The sequence below is a fragment of the Talpa europaea genome, assembly GCF_964194135.1.
Source record: "Talpa europaea genome assembly, chromosome: 14".
NCBI classification, from domain to species: domain Eukaryota; kingdom Metazoa; phylum Chordata; class Mammalia; order Eulipotyphla; family Talpidae; genus Talpa; species Talpa europaea.
In genome coordinates this window covers 21,597,364-21,614,895 of record NC_140082.1, presented here as the reverse complement: position 1 = coordinate 21,614,895, position 17,532 = coordinate 21,597,364, and the positions used below count along the sequence as shown (strand labels likewise).

The 17,532-nt window shown below is 42.2% G+C and overlaps 1 protein-coding gene across 8 annotated transcripts in view; it reads left to right on the top strand.

Moving 5' to 3' along the window:
* KIAA1217 overlaps positions 1–17,532 on the top strand; it is a gene marked incomplete at both ends in the record, with an annotated part of 258,303 nt that overhangs the window by 223,599 nt on the left and 17,172 nt on the right. For all 8 annotated transcript variants that reach the window (XM_084254333.1, XM_084254330.1, XM_084254331.1 and 5 more), the window contains 3 exons: positions 8,514–8,689; positions 13,656–13,786; positions 14,269–14,416. In XM_084254333.1, coding sequence (XP_084110459.1) covers positions 8,514–8,689; positions 13,656–13,786; positions 14,269–14,416 — 455 coding nt within the window. The remainder of the gene's footprint in view (positions 1–8,513; positions 8,690–13,655; positions 13,787–14,268; positions 14,417–17,532) is intronic.

The window sequence follows — 17,532 nt, the reverse complement described above, 5'->3', positions numbered from 1 at the left end:
GTAGGTTAGGCTTTGAGGTGGTAAAGTTGGCGTAGACTGTAGCAGTGCAGGCATTCCCCTGGTTCCAGAAGCACCCCACCCACCAGTCTGAGCAGCACTCTGGTGTGGCATCCTCAGTAGCCAGTGGATGTAGACTCCTGAGCAGGTGAAGCCTCCTGAGCAGATGAGCTCCCATAAGGACAGGGCTTCCGGTTATAGCTTCTCTCTCCTGTCAACTCAGTGATGGTCAGAGTCCTAGATTTTTCACCACCCAATTAAAACTAAGAAGATAACTTTCCCTTGCCCTCTGCGCACCAGAGGATAAACAGAAGAGCACCTACCTTGAGAGATCTGCCCTGAGGCTCCATCATGGGTAGAGAGGGCTGATAGAACAGATGGATCACACTGCTCAATACTCAGGTCTCCAAAAGCTCCTCTGTCTCTCAGGCAGTGTCCTAGACACCTTACGCATTCCATGCAAACTCATTTAAATCCTCTTCTGAATGATTTCATGTGTGAAGTTCCCCACCTTTTGCACTCGCTCCTCCTTGCTTTTCAGTGTTATTTGCAATGAAGTGAAGTGTACAGGTTGTGCCGAGGGTGTGTGCAAGGGTGATGAAGTCAAATGCTCAAGCGTCCATACAGAACCTAACAATTGAGGTAGAGGAGGCCCAGTGGTGCGTTGTTTCCTCTAAAGGACAGTCAGCACTCAGCTCCAGATAGCTCTTAATCTGGTAGAATTAGAGTCCAGTGTTTCTGGATCCTTCAGTATTTCAAGAGAATATGGAAATATACAGGTTTTACATGAAATATCTGTGTTTTTAAATGTTGGAAAGTAAAAACCACATATTTGGTACTCTGCATGCTCCTGCCTTTTAGCGCCACCTACTGGCCGTTTGGAAATGTGAGGTCCTCCCTGGATGCTCGCAAGTATAAAATTCCTCTCATATGTGTGCAACACCTAATGCTTTCAAAAGTGTGCATTTGTTAGTTTGAAGGGCAGGAGTGGAACTGCTTTAGCATAAACGTCATGCTTCATGCTTCCCCTGAAGTGTGACAAATTTGAGCTCAAAGCATTCATGTTTGTGGTGGTGGCGTCAGTCTGGTGCTTGGGTGGTGTTGCTCCTCTGCCTGTCCGGGAAGTGTCTCCTACAGCTTGCCACTCCTTGCAACCTTTGAATTGTGGTGGTTCAGTGTAAAATTGTAGCTTCTCAAATGAGAAGTCCTTCGGTCAAAGTCTGGGATTGCTGTTTTAACCACAAAAGTCCCTTTATTGCCCCACAACTGCTCAGACCCTCAACTTTCCAGCTATAAAAAACAGTGCTGTGCTCTTGAGTTTAGAAGTCAGGGTCACTCATTGGGGCTTTGGTGGAAGGTGAGTGAAGGAGGGGGACATAGGAAGGTGTGACGTAGTAATCCAAAATTATATAGTTGTGTAAACAATTAGCAAATCAGTAAAATGGCGGGGAGGGAAGAAGTTTGTGCAATTCTCAAGAGCAGATACTGGGAGAGATAAGAGCTTTGTTGTCTAACCTGGCTGCTGCTGTTTCCGCCTCTCTGTAGCCTGTGTCCCAGCCAGCTCTCCGCACCCCCCTCCCACCCCAGCCCTGACAGTCAGGGAGTCTATTTAAGACAAAGTGCTGTTTAGAATAATTAAGTTACAGCAGCACCAGTTCCCTTCCAGCATATGTATTATACACCAGACAGGAAGTGCAACCCCAAAGTGATTATAAGCCAAATAATGGAGCTATCATTACGAGAGATATAAAATTGTAGAATAGTCTCAAAAGAACAAAAATTGAATTAGAAATTCAAATGTTCTTTGAACTGTGTTATAAAATAGTGAAACTGACTGAATTTTTTTGTGCTTGGCAGCCGGCTCCAGTAATTAGATAATTAAATCACTGGAAAACCCTAGACTGTAAAGCATATCCTATTTGAACATTTCATTTTCAGAATTGATGGATTATTCTCAGGAATAGAAATTTGATGCAGACACAGTGGGGTGGGAAGATTTAAATTGGGCAAAAAGAGCCTAAGAAGCTCAAGAAAATGATTAAATTCTGTTCATGTGATTCCCGGCTCTCCCACTTTCACATGAATTATCAGTCTAGGAGAAAGGTTCGTAATCCTGCCTACCCACTAGACTCACCAAACACCTTTAGCAAAATTATTGATACTTGAGAACCACTGGTAGAGTCTGATTTCTTTGGTCTGGCCAGGCATAGGTGATTCTGAAATGTTCCAGAGTAAAAATGTTCTCAGGTAATATGAATGCTCCATCTGTTGAGATACCTCTTTAAAAATGTTGAGATCTCAGTCATCAATCACAAAGTGTAAAGCAGAAACAAGCAACAGGTTTGATACTGAAACTATGATACCTTGTTAAGTGTGAAAGATACCAAGTGACTTTAAAGCCGCAACTTCAAACAAAGCAGTTCTTTCCGAGGGACTACTCAGATGCGTTCTCTACTTAGCTGGACTGATACAAGGGCAATATGGAATTTGTATATGCATAACAGCTGGGTCTACCATTGGATGGTAACACTGGAAAAGGAAACAGGTGAAGGTCTTGTATTTTAATTTTCCCATCAAAAGATAATTACCTTTTTTACATTCCCTAATGTAATTCAGGAAGCACCTACTTTTTTCTGAATGATAAGCTACATCTTTTTTCCCCCCAAAATACCAGTGTCTGTTTTTAAAAAAAAAAAAAAATCCCATATCCACAAAGTAACTGCATTTTTCCCCCTTCCCTGAGGGAAGAGAAAAGTTTCTGGAAGTAATGGTACAGCTTCTGTGGTCAAATGAAACTTGACCTAAAAAATATGGATCACAACCTATTCTACAATTCCTACAACTTTTTCTTGGTTCCTATTGAATATTTCCTTATTCTGCTTCCTAATAAATAAAAACTTGGGTTATTCTGAACTTCATTTTCCATTTTTAATATTACTGAGAATTTACTGTGTCTTCCTAAGAAAGGGAGGAAGTAAAACATGAACATTTAAAAAAGAAACATAGCAAAACACCACAGAGTCTTTGTGTTTGAAATGATATAATTCAATACAATTATTTTAAGTTGTAGAATATAGTGCCTTCTAGAAATGTGCCAATTTTCAGACATCCAAGATAATTGTCATGGGAGTGTGTCCTTGAGAAAAAAAACACATTGGAGCTTTAACCATGCTGAGCAGACAGACCTGTTTTTTCCCACCAAGTAGAAATACTAAATGGAACCAATATGGGGATTGACAGTTAGATTGCCATACAGTATACAAACCCAAGTCAGACCTTCTCACAGAGGCTATCTAAAATGGGGCAACATCTGCCAGGTAATATGCAGTTAATTCAGGCATCCTACACCTGTTTCCTACAACCTGAGGACTTACCTGGTGGTCCAGAGTCATTCTGAGATCTGGCTGTCATCATGGAATTTCCTAACTTGTGGACAGCCACTGTTAACTATCACCATTAGACAGCAAAATCTTCAGTTACGCTAGGCACTATTGACAAGACATATAGTTTTAAAATCTTACCTGTGAAGTCAAAATTGAATATGTGAAGCACCTGTCCATTCTGAGGTGGATAGAAGAGATTTAGGCCATTTTCTAGTGTTTTGATAAAATTGCTTTGAATAACTTATCTGGTCCAATTAAATTTTTTATGACCAAGAACATTATTTCTGTTAAAGTATTTTTATAAAAATGTCAAGGCATCACATTTTTTATAAATTTTATTTAATGATGAAGAAATAATTGCAATTGTACTTGCCATCCCACTGTTGACCATCTAGAAAACTGGAAAATAAACCAATGTATGAAACAACTATTTCCACACGTTGGACTGCAGACAATGTAGAACACAGGATTACGGGCTTTAGAGGAATAAAAACCAAACAGCTAAAACTGCAGTTGACTTAACTTTCTTCCTGGGGGCACTTTTCAGATCATGATGCAGAAAACAGATCATTGGCAACCTCACTAAGTTGAGGAGATAAGATCAACATGTAAGGAAATAAAGCAACTATAATTTGTGGAGAGAAATACCAAATAAGAAACTGCAGAGAGAACTAGAGGTCTGTGTGCTGTTGAATAATAAGCCAAGTATGTATAGTGTAAAAGACCAGGCAAAAAGTAGGAGACTAAAAGCTAAAAAAATTCTCAGAGCTCACACTGGGTTGGGAGATAGATGTTCATGTTTGAACAAGCAAAAGAAAGAAGCTTTATTGATCACCTGGCTCATTCAGTAGAGATTCAGCAAAGGGCTGTGCTTCAATGTCAGGACAGACTAGATCTAGAGTAAATGCTACCCTAGATTCATCCTAAAAAAACTTTAAAACAAGCCTCTAAAGAACAAAAATTATCCGCAAGTAACTGAATTGTCTGCCAGAGAAAGGTCAACATCTATAAAGGAAAACAATGAAATCCAGAAATTCCATGTTGAACATTTTATCAAAAATTACTAGGCATGTGATGATGTTGAGAAATGTGACCCATAACCTTAAGAAAAATCACCCAATGAAACCACCCAGTACTGACATGGAAAATGAGATAATTGACAAAGAATTTAAAACAGCCATTTTAATCATTCCCAAGGATTTCAAGGAAAATATAAACACAATGTATAAGAAATGAAAGATATAGAAAATATCTAAGTGACACTTTCAAGAGCTGAAAAACACAATTTCTCAAAAGACTTACTGAAAGAACAATCACTGCTGAAACAAAATATTAGTCAACTTGAAAATCTAATACTAGAACCTGCAATAAAGAAAATGACTAACAAGGGAACTCCCTGGTGGAAGAGGAGTTAAAGGCTCAGTGTTATCAAGCTATTGGCAACCACTGAGGCATAAATTCCTGGCCAGGGAGCAACCCACATGGCACAACAGACACCTCCTGTCTTGCCCACTGTTCCCCTCAGCAGTGTATTTCAGTAGGTCCAGCTGTTCTGCTCCCCTCTCAGTCTCTGGTGAATCCTCTCACCTCCCACACTTCTGGCCTGCACCCCAGTTCTTGTATGCATGAATAAATAAAATAAATCTTAAAAAAAAAAGAAAATAACTGACAAAAATGAACTGAAACATAGGTGATTAAGGGGAAAAGAGAAAAATATTAGGAGAAATAATGACTGAAATTTTTCCAAATTTGATGAAGTCAGATGAAAATATTGCCTGTTTTTCCATTTACATGCCGTTCTGGAACAGGAAGAACTAATCTATAGAATAGAGGCAGATTGATTGATGGTTTCCTGGAGCTGGCGGTTAGGGGATGGATCGCAAAGAGTCTATGAAGGAACTTTTCATGGTTATGAAAAGTGTTGTGGTGTCTTTGTAGTGGTGGCTACATTGGTGCACATACACTTTTGTCAAAACTCAACAGTCTGGGCACTTAAAATGGGTATATTTTATTGTTTGTAAACCAAACCTTAATAGAGGGGGTTTAAGTTAATAATTGAAATGTAGGTAAATAAAAATAAACTTAATGGTTTGAACTGCTGATACCTCATTTATCTGAAGCATTTGGAGACAGATGTTGGCCACATTCTGCCTTCAGCACTGGGTGCTAGGATTATGGGGCAAGGATGGCAGGTGGGGTGGGGAGAAAGAAGTGAAAAGAGAACCCATGTGTATGTGTGTCCTTCATGATTCACTCATTTGGTGCCCATGTGCTAGCCAATGTGCTATGGAAAATTCTCCCTTTAGTCCCTCCAGTTGGCCCCTATTTCTGAGTAGCAGGATCATACAGCCTGCAACTCTAGGTAAGCCTTCCTCTTCCCTCTTCCAGTGGTTAATTTGAATGCCACTCAACCATGTTACCAGTTGAATAACTTGAATATTACGTGCAATTGTGATCCTTGGGTATGTCCACAGTCTTTTCAGAAATAATGTATTGGAGTTGATTCACACAATAATTATGTGTTGGACACCTCTTGTGTGCTAGAAACTGCTTGTGGCTGGGAAGAAAACAAACTTGTTCCTGCCTGGTTAGAGGGGCAATTTGCAGTGGTTGTCAAATTACTGAGCTGAATTCGAAAGACTTACTTCTCATTCTGATTCGGTCCTACAATTACCTAGTGACCCATAGCCAGTCACTTTCTCAGGACTTCACTTTGCCAATCTCTCAGATTTCCATTTCAAGAATGTAAAATATTCCAGCTATCATTTCCAGCTTGATCACTCATCCATGGGATTTGACACATGGCTTTGAATTTGAGCAGTAGAAGGTAGTATTATGATGTTGTTTTAACAATCACTGTCGGTCAGAATGAGGCAAGACATTTGTGCTGAGCCCAAGGTGTGGCTGAACCCATGCTTCACCCCATAGTTCTGAAAGGAATTTTGGATCCTCAGTTATCTGTTCTTATCAACATTACTGCTTTAACTCAATTCATGCATTCACCCTGTATTCATGGAGTGCCTGCTATGTCCCGAGAGCAGAAATTAACCATCTGTCAGGAACAGCAGGTGCAAATTCCCTGTGGCAGAAAGGTGCTCGACCAGTGGAAACAGAAAGTGTGTTCATGTAGCTGGAGCAGAGCACTGACTGCATGTAATGCAGAGAGGCTGGCGATGTAGTAAGGGGTCAGACCACCTTGTGCCTTTTGCCCAGAGTCCTAGCTGTGTAGAGCTGCAGTTGGGGGGCGGGGGGCTCTTCCAATGCACATTGTCTCCATTTGTGACACCTTTCCGCAACATACTATTTTTAAGAAGGCCATAAAAAGGCATTAGCAGTAAAAGCAACAAGAGAGCATGACCATGAGTCACACAGAAGAAGTAACCCAAAAGTGGCACATTTTTATTTGGTTCCCTCCCAGAGAATACTGCAGGCCCCACCCCCAGGATTATACTCCCTGATAACAGTGGCTGGTGTGTTCTGGGAGCTAGCTTTGTGCCAGGCACTATTGTAAGCACTTTATTACCTTGCTAAATCCATTATCAGTCAATGAGATATGAACTGTTACTAGGGACCCACACAGGGACATTAATCATTTGCTCACTATCTCGTGGGGTGAAACTAGAAATGGAACCCAGGCAGTCTCTCTCTGTGTGGCCAGTTAACCCTAGTGGGTGCTGTTGTTCAAATTTGATGGTAACTCTGTGGCTCCTGTCGAATTATTATATCTTTATTAGGAAGAAAGGGAGACACGACGAGGTGTCAAGCAGGTGATGACAGGGTCAGATGGTGTTTCTCCTCAGCGTGCACAGATAACGGTGATGTCAGCACTCCCCTGAAGTTGTAGAACAGTCCATGAATCTAAGCAACAGTAAGATCTCATTGAAATTTCAGGGGTAATTTAGGTATAAACTACTAAGTATAAAATGGGTACTGTGTTTGAGGCTATTTGAATGAATTCACTTGAATGTGCTGTCAGAAAATTGTCCTGACCCAGTGAAACACTCAACACCTTCTTGGAAACAGGACTCAAGTGTTTGACTAGATTATGGTGAAAACTGGGTGCAAACTCAGATCCTCTACTCTCTGGGGTGAGAAACAAGAGTGGTCCAGAGTTATATGGAAAATTTTAGGGAAACTGGTCTTACCTATGCAAGTAGCCTACATAGAATTCAGGAAAATTAGCAAATTGCTAAAAACCTTGGGCTTATCTGGAATCATCTTTGCCACCAGCAACAAGAAGTACTGTAGTTTAATGGTCTGTGATTACATGGTATTTGTATAAACAAGAGGAACATGGTCTCTCTAACTGATACATTGAAATAGTCCACAGCCAGATGAATATGTATTGAGGTCCTACTCCATACCAAGTAGTATTTCATTTAATCCTCAGAATACCCCTACCAAGAAGAGGGAATCTTCACTTTCAAAGATAAGTAGAGACTAAGAGAGTCTAAGTAATGAGCTCCAAGACTCACTGTGTATGTGGGAGATGGTGAAGGGCATGGTCCAAAGTTTACTTGGCTCCAAAACTAGTGCTCTTGGCTGCTCCTTATGAAGTTATGGCAATGAGGGCCTCCCCGGTGGTGCAGCAGTTTGAGCGCAGTGCTGTGAAGCTGTCTGCAGCCTCTGCAGCACGGGTTCGATTCCCAGCCAGCCAGGGAGAAACCCACATGGTGCGGCAGACCTCTCCTGTCGTGCCCGCTGCTCCCCTCACCAGTGTTTTTGGTCTGTCTGCCTGTTCTGCTCCCCACTCTGTCTCTGGTGAATCTCCTCACCTTACTGCGCCTCTGACCTATACCCCAGCTCTTGTATAAAATAAAATAAAAAGTTATGGCAATGAGAATTGAGAATTGATGCCCAGTGTCCATGATACACTGAACAGAGTGAAGAAAGGATACTATTTTTTGCAGACAGACGGAAAACCTCACTGTCAGTTCACTGCAATAACTATGATGTTGGCTGAAGAAGGAATATTATATACAATCTTTACTCCCTTCCCTTTCTCATTGAAATAAAGAAAGATTCAGCTGTGAGGCTATTTATCCAAACCCACTGCTAACGACTGCCAGGCATTCAGGCGCCCTGATGTCAGTCAGGCTGAGCCGATTGAGGTTGATTTCTTTTGTTCCACAGCTGCAGAACCAGGAGCTGCTGAGGGCAATGATGAAGAAGGCTGAGTTGGAAATCAGTGGCAAAGTGATTGAAATGATGAAGAGACTGGAGGATCCGGTGCAACGACAGCGCGTCCTGGTGGAGCAAGAGAGACAAAAGTACCTGCATGAAGAGGAGAGGATCGTCAAGAAGCTGTGGTGAGTGAGGGTCACTTGGTGCAGGTCCCAGTGTTTAACCTGGAAAGGAAGCCTGTCTTTGCCTTTGGGAGGTGATTCCTAAATGCTGCCCTCGCCCTTCCTCTTCATTGAGCACCTGCTGTGCACAGGTGAGGATTCTGCAGGTGGACACTGAGAGCTATCTCTCTGGGCCCAGGAAAGTCAGTCTTCAGGTAACTAAGCCAATCTGTCTACAAGTCAGAGCATCCTACTCTTTTGCAGGCTCAGCAACACAGGAAATTAAAAGGGGTAAGTGGCAAAACCATGATAAATGGGAAGCCAGCACTTCATCTCAAATTAAAACTAATAGCCAAAGTAACAGTATTAAAATTATCTTCCTGTTATTCAACTCTGGTTAAAGTAGCAAAAGAAGAGTTTAAATGTAAAGTATCTCTGATTCCAGAATGAAAGATGTGTTTGTGAATGCCGCCAGTCATGTGTGAGGTTCTTATTGAAAGCAGCCACTAAGTCCTGCTATTTTTTTTTAAAGATCTATTTATTTATGCATACAAGAACTGGTGTACAGGCCAGAGGTGTGGAGGGTGAGAGGATTCACTAGAGACAGAGTGAGGAACAGAACAGGCGGATTGACTGAAATACACCGCTAAGGGGAGCAGTAGGTGAGTCAGGAGAGGTCTGCTAGGTAGCTCCGCCATGTGGGTAGCTCCCTGGCCAGGGATCCAACTCATGCTGCAGTGGCTGCTGATAACTTGATAGGTTGCATCTTAACCCCTTGCACCTCCAGGGAGGCCCAAGTCCTGCTATTGAAATGAGCTGGATTTTCTCACTCCCTAGTGACAGGGGCAGGAGCATCTTTGATATTAACATATGTTTGCTTACGCAACAAAAATTTATCATGAAACTATTTCACCCATTAATATAATGAATAGTAATTTTTGTGGGTTTTTCCTAGTGTTGGTAATTCCCCTTTCTCTTGGAAAGCTTAAATCTCCCAGTTGGAGAGCAAAATTGCAATTTTGGGGGAACAACTTTCAGGTTTTTCTAATGACCAGATTCCCAGTAGTCCATGTGATAGAAAAGTACTGTGTTCTATTCTGATTTGATGTTTGAGCTATAGATTATATCACTCCAGATGGCCACCCAATGTGTCTGATTAGAATCAGACTGTCCCTTTCTAGAGGGGGAAAAAATCAATTTGAATTAGTATTTTCCTAAAAAAATCAAATTTGATCACGATTGACATCTCAAAATACTTCTAATTTTTAGTTCATAGATTTATAATGAATTAATATTTTTGTGAAAGTCCCATTTTCTAAAGAAGTTTCTCCTTGAAGACATATTTAAAATATGTCCTTTTCATAATATTTTTCTAAATGTTCCAATTAAATTATGCAAAAGTAAATATTCTTCCTTTGCAAATTACTTTTACTGGTTAGCTGAGATATTTCTCGCTTCTGGCCTAGAAAAGACATGTTAATCTTGATATACCATCTTCAGTAGCCCAACACGGGAGAAGATGGAGCAAACCACCTCCTATCAGGAGAGGACTGTATCTGGTGGGCTTTGTGGGTGGGGCCACATGAAGAAGATATACACCAGGCCCCCCAGGAACCTCAGTCTGGCAAAGGAGAACAGACAAGAGCATGCATGTAGCACAGGGAGGATGATGTACACAGAGGCGAGATTGCTTCCAGCCCTCAAGATTAACCTGAAGTTAGTGACTCTTCGTATGCCCCAGTCTGAGCACAGTACCATGTGCGAGGTCGGTTCTCACGAGTCTTATGTTCATTGAACTGAGATAGCTTGGGAGATGGGAAGGGTTGCATCAGTGGAGGCTAGAGGGGACTGGGGGTGGGGTGAGGACACCCCGGAAAATGAACCTGATAAACCCACAAGTGTCAGGATCAGAAAGATACAGATATCCTTAAAGAGTCGGGGTGCAGTCTGGTATGACTGGGGAGTGGGGCGTGAGACACTAGGTATGTCTCAGTCTGGGTTGTGCCATTCCTGTCTGCCTGGTGCCCACCCTTATCTCACACCACACTCATGCCCTGCATGCCAGCTTGTGTTTACTGAGATCAGCAGATCATATAGCAGTATCTGGATTTCTGTCTGTTCATGAAAATCCCTGGGTCCAACCCCAGATCCAGAATTTCTCTGGATAGAGTTTAGGAATGTTCATGTTGCCAAGCTATGGAGGAGAGTCCAAAGCTTCTTCACATTTGGGAGTTACTGCCTGGTCTGATGAGTCCACTGAATTTTTTTTTTAAAGATTTATTTATTTATGCATACAAGAGCTGGGGGACAGGCCAGAGGTGCGGGGGGTGAAAGGATTCACCCGAGACAGAGCACGGAACAGAACAGGCAGATCGATGGGAGTACACTGCTGAGGGGAGCAGCGAGGCCACTGAATTTTTTTGATCAAGGAAGCTGCCAAGTCAGAGCTGCACTTCACATAGTCCTGATGGTGATCAGATGTAGGTGGATTGAGTTCAGGGAAACTGGCAGAAGTGACTACAACAGTCCAGACAAACTTAAATAAGGCCTGAATCCAGCAATACACATAGGAATGGGAAAGAAAATCAAATGCAAAAATACACTGATTCATGTATCAATGGCAACAGAAAAGGGGTTATAAAAGACAGGCAGCTGGAAATTTCAGCTGTGGAACATTAGGAAAATAGCTACCTCTCTCCTTCCCCCAGGCCCCCTTCCTTTCAGTGTCTTCCCTCTCTTCCTCCCCTGCCTCAGACTCTCACACTCACAAACCCAACCCTCATACACCTCAGAAAACACACTCCCTTGAGGATTGTGTGAGATAAAGTTGCTGGTGAGCCATTCAGATGGTGGAGGTGAAATTTGGGTCTAGAACTATGGGGAGAAATGAATCAAGATAACTTCTCTTTGGTTTCTACCCACTCAAATAATAGTTGGATTTCTAATAATAGTCAGATGAAATATATTTCAACAAATCAATGCTTCTTTACAGCCAAAGTAGAATGAAATGCAACTTCAAAAAATAGAATGGATGTACCTATAAATGGTAGCATCTGTGAATATCTGACATTCATTTGAGCAGAGTTCACACTCAAAGGTCATATTTATTACTGTAATATGAAATTTTAATTTCAGCATTTATTTTAGCTCCGTGGTCTGATTTGCATTCTAAATGAACCAATTATAGGCTGTATTACATGATATCGTAGACAAAAAAGGAATGACTTTGTTGTATAATACCACATAGGGACACATTTTTGTCTGTTTCACAGGGAAAGCTCTGATGTGAGAAGTCTCCTGTGCAAAGGGTTATGACATCCAAGTGGTGTACTGGATAGAGAAGATTAAAATTTTAGGCAGACTGATTGGGTGGTGACAACTCCCTGGCAGCCTTGTGGGTTGTTGATGGAACCATGATAATATTTGTGTTTTAGCTCTTCCATCAAAGCTTGGAAAGACCGGACGGTGTGTCTGGCCCATACATTAAAATAATGTGGTCATGAAATGGAAAAAAATCTTTCCGCACAAAGGTTTCATACTCAGAGCTCGTCTGAGGGATGGTTGCCTTCTCACCATGTCAGGGACGGCAGCTATTGGTGGTTTTCTGTGGGTGTGTTTACATAACACTGGCTCCTTTCCATTATTTGCAAATGTGGACAGTGAGTAGATGTCACTTTCCCTTTTCCTGAAGTTGCATCACTTCACGTGAAGGAGTGATAAACAATTTGGTCCTTTTTTCCATGAGAGACTTGAAAGGCATGGCCAACAACTCTACCCCACTTCTTGGAGGGGGATGAAAGTATCATTTGCCTTGTTGAATGCCTGTGACCTCCTGCCTGAATCCTCTTGCAGCTGCCGTGGCTCCATGTGTGGTCTGCCTCGTGGGGAGGCGCGTGGCGGCCATCCTTTTGCAGACACTGCCTGCCTTCTCTCCCACCACTGCTCTGCTCTCGCAGCTAGAGGAATAGTTGTTTGTTTCCTGCCACCTAGGGGTTGTTCATCTCTCAAAGTTTCTTTTCCCAGCTAAGAGAAGTTTTCTGTTGTCAGATTTACAGGTTCACCGAAGTGACACACAAAGGTATGTTAGGATGAGGTTACTAATTGGCCAAGAGACAGGATGTCAGTATTTGTTTGCTTGTTTGTTGAAGCAGAAAACCTGAATTTCGTTCTGTTAGAACTGACAATGCCCTAAGGTGTACACCTGCACACTCACCAGAATCAGGTCTGTAATCATCTCTTCTTCTATTTGTAGCTTGAAGAAGAAAGTCAAACCTTATGGATGAGACAATCAGGTTAAACCAGAGGTTTTCTATCAGTGGCAAGTTTATGACCCTCCCTGAATGACATTTAACAATTCTAGAGACATTCTTGTTTGTCAAAAGTTGGGGGGCGGGGGCGGTACGGCTGGAGGGCTGGCATCTAGGGGGTGGAGGACAGGGTGCTGGTAAACATCCTAGAACGCAATGGACAAACTTCCATGAAGAAGAATTTTTCTGGCCGAGAACATCAAGGGCCAAGGCTAAGGAGCCTGTTATAAACCAATCCCAGCTACTAATTTTGCTCTACCGCAATGTAGACTATGCTCTCTATTCCTCATGTTCTCTTTCTTCCTTTTCCTCTCTCTCTTTTTCCCCTCCCTTTCTCCTCTACCCCCTCCCCCATCACACTGCACACATGTTGCTCCCTTACTCAGCATCAGCGCCATGAAAATGAGGAGCCAGACCTTTGTCAGAAGCCGCTAACCGGGACCTGCACACAAATAGGCTCTGGGAAAACTTCCTTGCACCTGCCTGACAGTTCAGCAAAATGTTTTAAGACAAACCAAGCTACTCTTCTAAGATACACTCCCACCATCTAAACAGAAGGCCAGGGAGAGAGGGAGACACAGGCCGAGACATGGTGCATGGGGGAAGACTCCCCATCGCACCCTTGTGAGGACCTCAGTGTTGACTCCTGTCTCTGGTTTGCTTCTCCTCCAAATCCCCTGCAGTGAGCTGGAAGACTTTGTTGAAGACTTGAAGAAGGACTCTGCATCAGCTGGTCGGGTGGTTACCCTAAAAGATGTGGAAGATGGGGCTTTCCTCCTGAGGCAAGTGGGAGAGGCTGTAGCTACCCTGAAAGGTGAGCTTCTCCTTGAAGGGCGAAGTCTGAAGGGTGTCTCCTGGGGTGTTTAAGAATCTGTCAGATAGTGAAAGAGACATTCATGCATTCATGCAAGTATTCATCAAACGCCTCCATGTACCAGGCACTGTTCTAGGCACTTGGGATACATAACTGAACAAAACAGGCAAATGTGCCTGTCTTCTTGCAGCTTGGTACTAAAAGATTTAGTACTAAATGTTACTTGTCACGACTTCTCTTTGCTGGGCTCTTATGTGTGCTGTGCCACTAAAGATCAGCCAAAGGGACAGCAGCTGATCTTATCCCAGATACACAGACAGGACGCCCAAGGTCATGTTCAACCCAGCTCTGATGCCCAGCTGCCTCCTGAAGAAGTGCAGACAGTACTGTACTTGATGACCCCTAGCCAGTGGCAGTGGGGGCAGGGGGCTTGCTCTTCTGGCTTTTTCTCTGACAACTCAACAGCTGCTTTTGGCCTGCAGGAGAATTTCCAACCTTACAAAACAAGATGCGAGCCATCCTGCGCATCGAAGTGGAGGCCGTGCGCTTCCTAAAGGAGGAGCCGCACCGGCTGGACAGCCTCCTGCAGAGAGTACGGGGCATGACAGACACCCTGACCACACTGCGGAGGTAACTGGGCTTCCTAGAGGCTCACAGAGTCAGGGGCCAGGTGATGGGAACATTGAGGGTCCAGTGTCTGGACTCCAGGCTGCTTCTCTATGCCTGGGATCTTTCTCCAGAGCTGTGGTGTGTCACATCTTACTTCCAGTGTCCTGGGGAGAAGCTGGGACTCTCTCCCTGCCCTTGAATATTCTCTTGCAGTGTATCTTGAGGTGCTTAGTCTTCAGGACAGGTTGCTGTATTTAGCACATCCTAGGGCTTAAAATTAGTAAACACAGCAAGCACATTTTAAAAAATCATTTGAAGGCGGTAATAAGTTTTTGAAGTTGAAGAATGGATCAGAATATATTTTATTCATCTCCTTTATTTTAGTTGCACAGATGACTTTAGTTAGTGGAAATAAAGCCTGTCGTGAATGACCTATTGAAAGAGTATCCAAGAAGTTGTTTGTTCCATCTAGAAAGGAAAAATGAAGCCCCTTGAGTGGTACAAACCAGTCCCCATTACCTGTCCATCAAAGAGGTTCAGTGTGGTGGAAAGACTAAAAGAAATCACTAATTCACCCGTGACTTTCACTGCAAAGAAAATTCCAGAATACCATACCATGTAAAAAGTGCTGACATACACACATATAGGATTTGTGTTGCAAAAAGCACTTCTCTAGTAGATGTCTCATTCCATCACACACTCTGCCTTTGGGTGACAAATGTCTTTCTTCTCAGCACAATGGGAACAACAGCTTACACTGAAGAGTGCTCCTACGCAGTAGGGCACTGAACTTTACATGTTTTAGTTCCACTGGTCTCAGCTAAGAACCTGATAGAGCAGGAATTGTTGTTTCTACTTTATAGGTAGAATTGGGGGTTGGAGAGAGCAGAGATGTTTGGGATGTGAACCAATATTGACTCTAGAGTTTGGTTGTTTGTGACCTCACAGTCAGCCCATCAGCAATATTAGGACATTCTCTCTGTTCCAGCTTGATGCTGAGTGTTAAGAATGTCATACTACATAAGACATAAAATATATATGGCCCCTGCCTTTATAAAACTTCCTCTCTCACATGAAAAATGGACATGGTTACCAAAAATAATTTATCAGTACCTTCCAACAATGACACCCCCTGAGTTTTCAGTTTTTTAATAGAACTAGTAAGTTGCAGGGAAATCACCAATTCTTGAACCAAATTTGAAAGTAGATCACAAATAAAACTTTCATTATTTGATCAGATTTCTAAAAGAAACAAATGTGCCAGTTGACTTTTAAATGAATTATTAATAATAAGAAGCAAGTGAGATTTTTCTAGTAGAGATGACCTCAAAAACAAACCCTTTTTGAGATGCTATTACCACAAAGTAACTGTATAATCACCTTCATAAGTTCCAGGATGCCCAAGGAAGTCTGAATTAAAACAACAGTGGTGTCCTCCTGCAGAAACCACTTCTGACTGAGGACAGGAAGAAATTGTACCTGAATTACATTTTCTCCTAGTTTCACCAATTTTAACTGGATGGCATGATCTCCCAGTAGGTAAAAATCTGTTCAAAGAATTCTTCATTAAGCTCTTACCTAAAGGTAGCATGCATCTGCAAAGCCCAACACAAACCACCTTATTAAGTAGAAAGAGATAGTGAGCTGGAAGGTAACACTGGCAGCATTTCTCCCTTCTCTTCCCCAAAGGACATTTGAGTTAGCCAAGTGATAAAGCTCAGTATTTGGCTTATCACCAGAGAATGCAATTTCTAAAAAAAAAAAAAAAAAAAAAAAAAAGGGATTGTGTGTTTTTAATGGGATAGGACTCTATCTCATAAAGACTCAGTGGTAAGGATGATAAAGCCACTTAAATAACTTTAAAAATAAAAATAAAAGAGGTTTTAGCTGCCACCAGACTGCTCATCACAAGCCTTTACCCTGTTAATTTTTTCTTGGCATCTTCTGTGTATAATGTGCTATATTTAGCAATGTGGAAGACATAAGGGAGAAGAAATATGCACACCAGACCCCCAAGGACATCCGTGTGTCCTTACATCCTAGCAGATAAAGCAGTTGACAGTCACATTTCAGAACAACCACGGGCCTTGGGAAGATGATGAAGTCGTTTGTTGTGTGTTGATTTGAGGTGCCAGAAGGATATCCAAGCAGAGCTATCCCACTAGGCACTTAGAAATATGAATTCAAATTCAGGAGACAGATTAAGACGGGGATTCCCTGCCTAGCTTGGAGAGGGAGAGAAGAGGGTAGATTTAGAACTGGAATTTGGCTTCATGAAGATTATTGAAAATGGAAGTCATGGCATGGTGGTATGAGAGGGAAAGAAGGGAACAGATCCTTGGGGAACTTTAAGGACTGGAAGGCAAGGGAGATAAAGTTAAATAGCAAAAGAAACAGAGAAGTGAGTAGCAGAGGAGAGTCAGGGCATGCAATGGCTTTTTTCAAATCAAGAAGAGAGAGAACATTTTAGTAAGAAGAGAATGAGGGACTAGTTAAAAATTGTAAAATAAGTACCATGTTTAACTTTGTTGTAAATATAACTTTACATTAATCATATCATCTACCCCTGAGGAAGACATCGTTATCATCATCATGTTTTATAGAGAAGTATCTGAGGCTCAAAAACACAACCTTCCCGACATTGTAGATCTAGAACATGGTAGAACTAATACCAGACACAGGCCTGATGACACCAAAGACCATATCTTTTCTACTGCAACATGGGTAGAGATGGACAAATATTGGGTTGTCAGAAAAGTCATGATGTGTTTTTTTTTTTATTTTTCAAGCAAAAATGCATCATGATTTTTCTGACAACCCAATAGCATCGAATGGCCCCAAAAAAGCAGAGCAGGTGAGCACTAACCCAGTTGTTGATCTTGCACAAAGACTTGGTTGAGTCCAGATGGGGAAGTCTTATGGCACCAGAACTACAAGAGCAAGCAGAGGGAAATTAGAATGTAAACTACACTCCTAGGTGTTAGACAATGAAAGTAGGAGAGTTTGGAGGGTCTAGGAAGCTATAAGGGGTTAGTACTGAGCACTTTGGAGAGACTTCCAAGCCAGGATTTGGTGAGAAGCCATTGTTAGAATCATATGACCACTTCATGGCACCACAACCCAATAGTGACAGAATC